Source organism: Rhinoderma darwinii, chromosome 12, assembly GCF_050947455.1.
Source record: "Rhinoderma darwinii isolate aRhiDar2 chromosome 12, aRhiDar2.hap1, whole genome shotgun sequence".
Taxonomy (NCBI): domain Eukaryota; kingdom Metazoa; phylum Chordata; class Amphibia; order Anura; family Rhinodermatidae; genus Rhinoderma; species Rhinoderma darwinii.
Window position 1 is genome coordinate 12611111 of NC_134698.1, and position 10899 is coordinate 12622009.

The 10899-nt window shown below is 41.7% G+C and overlaps 1 protein-coding gene across 1 annotated transcript; it reads right to left on the reverse strand.

Moving 5' to 3' along the window:
* Positions 1–8122: 8122 nt before the first annotated feature.
* On the reverse strand, positions 8123–9052 carry LOC142664523 (olfactory receptor 6N2-like). Its single transcript, XM_075843665.1, has one exon. The coding sequence runs from the start codon at positions 9050–9052 to the stop codon at positions 8123–8125; it is 930 nt and encodes a 309-aa protein (XP_075699780.1).
* Positions 9053–10899: the final 1847 nt, after the last annotated feature.

Sequence of the window (10899 nt, forward strand, 5' to 3'; positions counted from 1 at the left end):
GGCAGTAGCGAGAAACCCCCTCAAGCAAATAATTTCCTTTTGTCATGGATATCAATTTAGTTCTTAGCTTCTTATCTGCCAGACCTGGTGTCTCTAACCTAGCAGGGTGCCTCACATCCAAGCCAGCTTGAGTTCTCCAGGGCAGTTTGGAAAAAGACCAACGAGGATCATTGCCAAAGACAATATTTTATACTGCGTTTGCTCGTTCATCGGCTGATCGTTGCCCTGTTTACATAGGGCAACCATCGGGAACGAGCGTTCATATGAACTCTCGCTTGCCCGATATATGGCCCGTGTAAAAGCTGGTGTGGGACTTGGAGTCTGGTCTAGGGGTCATGATCTCGTCCAGACAGTCCATCAGCAGGAGTGACGGAGTTGTGGATGGGGAAGCGATCTCGTCTGCGAGCCAATCTTAACCTGGGCATCTACCTGAAAAGCAAAGAGACACGTTGAAGCAGCTTTACTGGAGAGCACAGCAACCTAAGAAAGATGCGAAGGCCGCTGGTGGCTGACTAAACCTTGCAGTGCGGATAAGTGGAAAGTTACACTTTGGCGCACCCTGTGTAAAAGAACATTGCGCGGATTCTTTGAGAACTGGACAAGGCTGTGATTTGGTGAGAGTGACGGGGACTAGTTGAGGAAACACTTGGGTGATTGATTCATTATTTTACTGTATTTGCTGTACTTTAGTTATTTTAGTATAGCCGTGATGTATAGTTTTTTAAACCAATACGCCAGAGTACTGTACGATCCCAAGGAGGCACCTGCAGCTGGCCAAAATAAGGGCTTCCTTTGAAAAGGCGGGTCGGCCTGATATGCAAAGGGTGGCCTGAGTCCCGATGTCTTCATAGGTTGTACCATGAAGACAACCTTTTTTAAATTTAAGGCGGCACGGCAATCAGACACCCTCATCAATAATAGCTGACCGCTGGGGGTTTCTGAAGCTGGACACAAGCTGCGGTTGGCCCTATATTTAAGAAATGTACTGGCCGATCATGAAATATATGGACGAGTCAGGTCCACCAAAGTGAGAGCTTATCTTTGTTGTTGTCTCTCCACATTGGCTTAAGGAGGGGGTCCCGAGCGGGGAACCCCATCAATAAAGTCCCTATGGCCTAATAGGGCATATGAAACGGAGTAGTCCAGGTGAGAAAACCCCTTCGAGGCTTATGCGGGTGAGAGTGGGTCAAAATGGGAATCTATTAGCCACACTGGAGATCCACCAGAGTCTATGAATTACATGGACATCCACTGATTTCAATGGGTACCATTTAATGGTTCCTTTCTCCGGCAGTGAAACCTTGAGAGGCTATATTACAAAATAATATTTCATATTACTAAATATAATGACATAATATATTATTTTCTTTCATGCTGTTGTAAAATTGTCATCAACTGTGAAGACATTGCACGTGATTATGTCATAGATGGCAATAATTTCACGATATGACTATTAGGCTGGGTTCACATGACCTATTTTCAGGCGTAAACGAGGCGTATTATGCCTCGATTTACGCCTGAAAATACGACTCCAATACGTCGGCAAACATCTGCCCATTCATTTGAATGGGTTTGCCAACGTACTGTGCCGACGACCTGTAATTTACGCGTCGTCGTTTGACAGCTGTCAAACAACGACGCGTAAAATAACAGCCTCGTCAAAGAAGTGCAGGACACTTCTTTGGACGTAATTTGAGCCATTTTTCATTGATTCCAATGAAGAACAGCTCACAATTACGGCCGTCAAAGACGCCTCGCAAAATGCGAGTACGAGCAATTACGTCTGAAATGATGGAGCTGTTTTCTCCTGAAAACAGCTCCGTAATTTCAGACATAAATGCAGTTTACGTGTGCACATACCCTTAGAGTGAGAAGGATTATTTCAGAGTCATTTAAGGACATTCAGCATAGAAAGATTTACAACAGAATGTAATCTTGTATCTTCACTCTTTGGCTTTGTGATGGATAATTGGCCTCCATGGTATTGTATGACTTAATGTGTAGCCATGGGACCAATAAGCTATGCCAACATTGAAATCTCAGAACAACACAGGGCAATGGATGTTATGTAGGTCCTTCATCATTACCATGTCTAACAATCATACCCTCAGGATTAATTATGTGAGACAATATTAGTAAAGGATTCGTTTTTATTTTCAATTTTAATTAAAGGTAATTCATTGTTTAATGAAAAGTTATACAATTTTTCAATATTATTTCTGTATTAAATGCAAAGATCACATTTCCAGAGTCCAGTTTCTACGTGCTTTACACTACTCCAGCAGACGCTTGGCATTGTGCGTGGTGATCTTAGGCTTCTTGACCATGAAAACCAACTTTATGAACGGACGCATAGTTCTTGTTCTGATGTCACTTCCAGAGACAGTTTGGAACTCTGTAGTGAGTGATGCAGCATAGGATAGGTGATGCTTACACGCCACACGCTTCAGGATTCAGCTGCCCTACTCTGAGTTTGCATGGTCTACTGACTTGGAACAGAGCTATTGTTACTTCTAGATAATTCCACTTCACAATAATAACACTTACAGGTGACCGGGGAAGATCTAGCAGATCAGAAACTGCACAAACCGACCTGTGGTAAAGGTGACATCTTATGACAGTGCCAAGTTTAAGGTCACTGATTTCTTCAGTGCGTCCTGTACTACCACCAATGTTTGGTTCGTGTCGCCTGGTGGGCCGTTGCTTGGCCGAGCATGTAAGCAGCTGCACAGAGTAAGTGTTCATGCCAAAATATCTTAATAAAGTGCTTTGGGGTGCAAAAGAGCAGCTGACAAAGGACCTCACACTATTACATACCGCTCTAGTGCCAGCGAGAATGCAGAAGATCCCAGGGGCAGCAGCCAGGAAGCATACGGAGGCAGCGGGACATCCAACGTGGCTCCGATACATCTGCAGCGTTGAAATACTTCAGCAAAGTGCTAGTAGCAAGGGTAATGTCCAAGCTACCCCGCAATGCCAGAATACCAGGTCACCACACTATGACTGCTGAGGATGCTTTTTCTACTTCTGAACGAAGTGAGCAGGCAGAGCAGTGGCATAGCTATCAGAAGGGGGGGGGGGGGTGACGGCCCCCGCTCTCGCCATGACCGCCGCCACGCCACAATACTTTTCAATTTAGCAGACGTGCCGCACGCTAGGGATGCATACAGGGATGATGGGGTTATATACAGAGATGATGGCTGGTATATACAGGGATGATGGGGTTATATACAGAGATGATGGCTGGTATATACAGGGATGATGGGAATTATATATGGGGATGATGGCTGGTATATACAGGGATGATGGTGGTTCAGCCATCATCCATGTATATAACCCCCATCATCCCTGTATGTAACTCTCATCATCCCTGTATGTAAACCCCACCTTCCATGTTTATACCGGCCATCATCCTTGTTATATGTAGGGGTGATGGCTGGTATATACATTAACAGGGTTGATGGCTGGTATATACAGGGATGATGGGGTTACATACAGGGATGATGGGGGTTATGTACAGTGATGATGGCTGGTATATATTCTTTCATTTACTTTCAGAGCGGTCTGTAATACTTTCTAGAGCAAACTCCTCTGTCAGATGTCAGAGAAAAGATTAAATTTTAGTAAGAATGAGAAATATAGCAGCATATACTGCACAGCGCTCATTCAGAATGATGACCACTAGAATTAGAATGTGCCTCTTCAGTTGTAAACATGTGTTGGGGGGCACTCAGATATGTTTCGCCCCTCCGTGTGCTAAACCCCTAGCTACGCCTCCGAGGCAGAGGATTGGGTAGAAGATGAGACCGCTCAGGAGGAAACTGACCTCAAGGATGTCAACCACGTGGCTCCTCAGGTATAGTCAGTTAAACAAAATGGGGCACAAAAACCACAGGCTAAAGAGCCTGCACTAAGGCTGAGTTCACACGGGGCGGATACGCTGCGTAAAAGCCACAGAGAATTCCAGGTGAAAAACAGCACCAAACTGTGGTGCAGTTTTTCCCTCGGATTGTCCACTACGGAAAATTGCAGCACGTAGCCGGCCTGCCAGCAGGCTTACCTCCTGGATGACATCTCATCCCAGGAGACCACTGCAGCCTGTGATTTGCTCCAGCGGCGGTCACAAAAGGATGAAGCGTCAACCCAGGAGGATGAAACGCAGACTCATAAGTATATTTTTTGTTTTCTGAGTTGCGTTATTTGCCGCGGGATCCCTACAAACCCGACGCAAAAAATTCAACAACTGCTATTTATTGCAGGTTTTACCTCCCCATTGACTTCAAAGGGGAAATCCCGCAACAAATAAGCAGCGTTTACGTAAATACAATTGACATGCAGCGGAATAAAATTCTACACCGCAGGTCAATTTCTGAGCCTTTTTCCGCTCACTATTTACGCAGAGTTTGGATGAGATTTGTTTTACCTCATCCACTGTGCTGCAGATTTTTCACAACTAATTTTGTTGCAGAAAATCCGCAGTACATCGTGTTCCAAATTATTATGCACATTGGATTTAAGTGTCATAAACATTTACTTATTAGTTTTTCAATGAAACTCATGGATGGTATTGTGTCTTAGGCTGGGTTCACACGACCTATTTTCAGACGTAAACGAGGCGTATTATGCCTCGTTTTACGTCTGAAAATAGGGCTACAATACGTCGGCAAACATCTGCCCATTCATTTGAATGGGTTTGCCGACGTACTGTGCAGACAACCTGTCATTTAAGCGTCGTCGTTTGACAGCTGTCAAACGACGACGCGTAAAAATACAGCCTCGTCAAAAGAAGTGCAGGACACTTATATACATTATATGCAGGACACTTCTTTCAGACGTAATTTGAGCCGTACTTCATTGAACTCAATGAAGCACAGCTCAAAATTTACGGCTGTCAGAGAAGCCTCGCAAAATGCGAGGAGGAGGAATTACGGCTGAAACGAGGCAGCTGTTTTCTCCTGTAAAAGCCTCTCACCGTGTGCACATACCCTTAGGGCTCTTCTATCATTGTAATCAATCTCAGACACCTGTGATAATTAGTTTGCCAGGTGTGCCCAATCAAAGGAAAACTACTTAAGAAGGACGTTCCACATTATTAAGCAGGCCACAGGTTTCAAGCAATATGGGAAAGAAAAAGGATCTCTCTGCTGCCGAAAAGCGTGAAATAGTGCAATACCTTGGACAAGGTATGAAAACATTAGATATTTCAAGAAAACGTAAGTGTGATCATCGTACTGTGAAAAGATTTGTGGCTGATTCAGAGCAAGGACGGGTTCGTTCAGATAAAGGTATAATGAGGAAGGTTTCTGCCAGACAAATTAATAGGATTAGGAGAGCAGCTGCTAAAAGCCATTGCAAAGCAGCAAACAGGTATTTGAAGCCGCTGGTGCCTCTGGAGTCCCGTGAACCTCAAGGTGTAGGATCCTCCAGAGGTTTGCAAGTGTGCATAAAGCTATTATTCGGCCACCCCTATACAATGCTCACAAGCAGAAACGGTTGCAGTGGGCTCAGAAATACATGAAGACTAATTTTCAAACCGTGTTGTTTACTGATGAGTGCCGTGCAACCCTGGATGGCCCAGATGGATGGAGTAGTGGATGGTTGGTGAATGGCCACCATGTCTCAACAAGGCTGCGACATCAGCAAGGAGGTGGCGGAGTCATGTTTTGGGCTGGAATAATGAGGAGAGAGCTGGTAGGCCCCATTAGGGTCCCTGACGGTGTGAAAATGACCTCTGCAAAGTACGTAGACTGACTTTCTTCTGTGGTACAAAAAGAAGAACGGTGCCTTCCGTAGCAAAATTATCTTCATGCATGACAATGCACCATCTTATGCTGCAAAGAATACCTCTGTGTCATTGGCTGCTATAGGCATAAAAGGAGAGAAACTCATGGTGTGGCCCCCATGTTCCCCTGACCTCAACCCTATTGAGAACCTTTGGAGCATCCTCAAGCAAAATATCTATGAGGGTGGGAGGCAGTTCACATCAAAACAGAAGCTCTGGGAGGTTATTCTGACATCCTGCAAAGATATTCAAGCAGAAACTGTCCAAATACTCACAAATTCAATGGATGCAAGAATTGTGAAGGTGATATCAAAGAAGAGGTCCTATGTTAACATGTAACTTGGCCTGTTAAGTTTATTTTGATTGAAAGAGCTTTTGATTTGTGTAAATATGACCTCCTGATGCTGCAAATTCAACAAATTACCATTTTAGTTCTCTTTACAACCTTTAAAATGTTTTGATCTTTGTTGTGCATAATAATGTGAAACAGTGCATCTGTTATCATTAGCAGATTTGTTCAATACAATTTGCATTCTACTCCAACGGTTGATGGCTTGAAGATTATACTGACTGTCATTTGCATCGACTATTTAGGAAAATCAGCGAAAAATAACATTTGCATAATAATTTGGAATGCGGTGTATTTACGCGATGCGTGAACTGGCCCTAAAGGATGTGTTCTTCTTGCTGTTAAACAACAAAAGTAACGCGTGGCTGGTACAGGTGCCTTACTCTGTAATATGCCCAGAAAGTGTGTTGTGGGGAAAACCCAATTTTTAGTAGTACCCCAAAGATGCTTTACATTTATAATGGCCTCCGCTGGCCGCCGCGCTATACTTACCGCTCTCCAGCTTCCTGGTCTACAATGTTGTCCTCTTACTGCAGCTCTGCTCCTATTCCCTTGAACAGGAAAAGCTCTGCAGTACGGCCACTATATAGAGGTCGGAGCCTTCTGCTTCCAGCATCGACCACTATATAGCTTTTGACACCCGGAGGCAGTCAGATATTGGAATAAGACAAAATCTCTACATATGGTTTTTGGAGTTCTGTAAAATAATTTTTCTTACATCAAAATAAAGGACTTTCTGGACTTTTCTTCACTTATGGACATTTGCAAGTGGGAGTAGTACATATGATTTATGTTTTTGGTAGTTGAAGGATTCTTAGTAGTAGGGGTTATGAAGGTCTATTTCTGCAATTTTAAAATCTCAATAAAAATATGCAATTAAAAAGAATTGTCAACGGAGATTATATGGCTGTGTGCTTGATTTTATGCACCTGCTCATAGCTGAAACACGTGAAAATAATTAAACTTTGTCACATAGTGTATTTTGCTCTGTATGAACCCAATATTGTTTACTATTATACAATCATGAGCTTATCTGAAAAGGAAAGGCATTTATTTCCAGACTGTATTTTATTCTGATTATTTCAAGGCTTACATACAGAAAAATCATATTAAATATTTATATGGATCTTAAAAGGGGCTTCCGAAATCGGAATAAACGTGACCGGGGAAGGGGGGGGTATATGCCGTTAAATAATAAAAGATCCATTACCCACCTGATAAATCCCCCACCGTTCCAGCGCTGCTGCTCTGGTGGTCCCCACCGGTCTATGTTTACTGTATACCCTAGAGAAAGTGTCCGTATGCATAAGAGACCACTAAAACCAAAACACTGGCCTCAGCAGTCTCGTGCCTTACACCACTGAGGCCAGTAATTGACTGCAGCGGTCATGTGGGTACAAAACCGGTGGGACCACCAAAGTGACGGCACTGGAATGGTAGGGGATGTATTATTGTTTATTTTGTTATTTTATAGCATTTCCCCGCTGGCAAATTTTTTACCGTTGTCGGAATTCCTCTTTAACGTAGCAAAAACATAAAAAAGACAAAGTCATCTAAATGACAATGGAACATCTCAAATAGGGATTAGGAAATATAATGGATTTGCAAAAAATATTAAAAAAAGAATGTTTGCTGTAAGTATAGTCAACGTCATATAGATGATCATCAAAAATAGTCTTAGGCCTTGTGCACATAGAACATCTATGTAAGCCGTCTTCAGCTTGACAGGGATCGCCGATCACATCAGAAGGTGCAAGGCTCTCAACGGTGGTTGTCTCAGCATCCGAACCCCCACCGATCCAAACTTTTAATAGGTCTCCATTACATATCAAAAGTTTAATAAAAGTGTAGTTGCTCTTTAAGTATAAAGGACAATAAAGTAAACACATAAGGACTGTTGTATAAAGTTCACTACAGTAGTAGGCCTTACTAAAAGGAGAATTGTACAAAGTGTTCAGTAGTTGCAATCCTACAAAGGCGACTTAGACTCTCTAGAATAGTTCACTGAACTTCTTCCGCAAAATCTCTCTGATTTCTCGATTCCGCAGGCTATAAATGATCGGATTACACATTGGAGTTAAAACGGAGTAGATGACAGCCATCACCCGATCATAGTTCACTGAATTATTTTTGGTCAGTCTTATATAAACAAAACTGACGCTGCCAAAGAAAAGCAGGACAACGGTAAGGTGGGCACCACAGGTAGAAAAGGCTTTTTTCCTGCCTTCTGTTGTTTTTATTTTTAAAACGGCAGAAATTATTTTGATGTAGGACATGATAATGCATACAAAGGCCATGTAGAGAAGGAACGAGTTGATGGCAAAGTCAACTTTGACATTGAGTGAAGTGTCAGAACATGCCAAGTTCATCAGTGGAGTAAAGTCACAGAAGATATGTTCAATCTTGTTTGACCTACAAAAGGAAAGCCGAGAGAGCAAGAGGATCTGAGTCAACGGTCCAAAGAAACCTAAAACCCAACAACAAGCTGCCAACTGAAAACAGCAACCATTCGTCATTATGGATGGATATCTTAATGGGTTGCAAATGGCCATATAGCGATCGTAGGCCATGACAGTTAGAAGATAGGTTTCCGTAATACCGAAGCAATGAAGAAAGTAGGTTTGGAGAAGACAACCAAGATATGAAATGATCTTCTCATTCAGCAAGTTGGTCAGCATTTTTGGAATAGTAACTGCCGTGTACCAGATTTCCAGGAAGGAAAGTATCCCAACAAAGATGTAAAGAGGGACATGGAGGTGATGATGAGTGCAGATTAGAGATATAACTAGAAGATTACCACTAAGGGTGAAGACGTAGATAATACTCAGAAGGGTGAACAAAAAGTATTGAGCTCCATTGAGGTCAGGGAAGCCCAAGATAATGAATTGTGTGACAAGAGACTGATTTGAAGTGGCCGTCATGCTGCTGTTTAAACATCTCTTACTTTACATCCTAAGAAATGCAAAGGCTCTTCTGGAAATATCAAGTTCATTGGATCAAATGGTTTATTTTTACTTTTTGTATAACTATTTCTAATAGTAACTCACATAAAAGGTAAAAAGTCAATTATCCTGTAACGCTGATCTAGGATTCTAGAGAAAAGCAAAAAAAAAAAAAAAAAAACATTAGGCAAATCAAAATAAATCCCTTGATCAACAACCGTCTACAGTAATCTAAGTAACCATATCTGGTAATAGTATTACACTCTAGAAAGACATCCAGGCCTCCTTTAAACTCCTTTAGTGAATTAGCCATGATAAATTTCTCTGGCAGAGCGTTCCATAGTCTGATTGCTCTTACAGTAAAGAATCCTCTTCTAAGTTTGTGTAGAAACCTTTCCTAGTGCAAATAAGACGGAGTGAATGTAAAATTTTCATATGTGCCCATGTGGCGTGATTGATTTATGAGCAAAAATAGCACAATCCATCATATTATAGGGGCCCCTAATTCAGCACTTGAATTCATCTAAGGGCTACACATCATACTCAGCCAGGGATATGTCATGGGGTAGGCGCACACAAACACACATACTGTACATACATATAACTTTTTTTTGCACAGCTGTATTTGTGGTCTGAATTATCTGTATATATTTACCTAAAACAGGCTTAGACTCCACAGAAGCAAAAAAAAAATAAAAAATCCCCAAAAAGATGTTTCGAGACCTTTCGACATAAAGTCAACACAATGTTTGAAGAGGAGAAAGATACTATAGTGCCCTATAACAGAAAAGCTCTCCTGTTTTTTTATGGTTGGTCTGAACATGGAGAGTACGAGACCCCTTATACCTGATCATTATGTTTAATCCCTTATGGACCAAGCCAATTTTGTCCTTAAAAAGGACCAATCAGTTCTAAGAAAAACACAAAAACAAAATTATTTTGATTACATATCATTAGCGAAACAGCGGATTTCCTTCAGTATTACAGGGACTCTGTTTCTACATTCATTTCAGCAGAGTACGGTCCAAATCTCATGAGATTTGCTTCTTTTCTGGGAAGTACCAACTGTGAGGGGGAGGAGCTGATTAGTAGGGGTTTTGTCGATTTGTTGGTCAATAGAATAGAATCAGAGTTTTCTGAATTCCCAGCCAATAGTGCTGGAGGACAGCTGTCAATCCAGCCAGGTGATCGTACGGGCAAATCTTCTGTGCCCCATGTGATCACCATGACTTACGTCGAGATGCTTCCCCCGATTCTGTATTATTAAATTTCAAGCAAGCTTTAAATTATTTATTTAAAAAAAAGTTTCACTTTTTTAAATATAGCTTCTGTGTGTCCCGTATCCTGCCGTCAAAACCAAATCCGTCAGGTCAGCAGGACTAACGGCTCGACAGAAAGCCGGTACTGCGCATCTCTGACACTCAGGTTTCATCTGTTATCGATCACGTCTAATTTCATGAACTTATATAATCGTTATTAACTGGATCCTGAGTGTCAGAGACACGGAAGACCCGTTCTCAGCCGAGCCGTCAGTCCTGTGACCTGACGTATTTGGCTTTGATGGCAAGATAGAGCTTCTATGTTTACAGGATACATAGAAGCTGTATCTTAAAGAGTTATAAAAAAAATGTAAAATAAAAGCCAAATTAAAACTTGCATAGAATTTTAGAACACATTGGTTTTTTTAAAAAAAATAATTAGTTCAAAGGTTACAAATCCTCTAAAAAGTTTTGGTTTTATTTTTACTAATACTAATTTAGAATCTGTATTATATAATTTGGGAAATAAAACACTACGTAAACCGATTGAGCTAACAAGTATGCTGC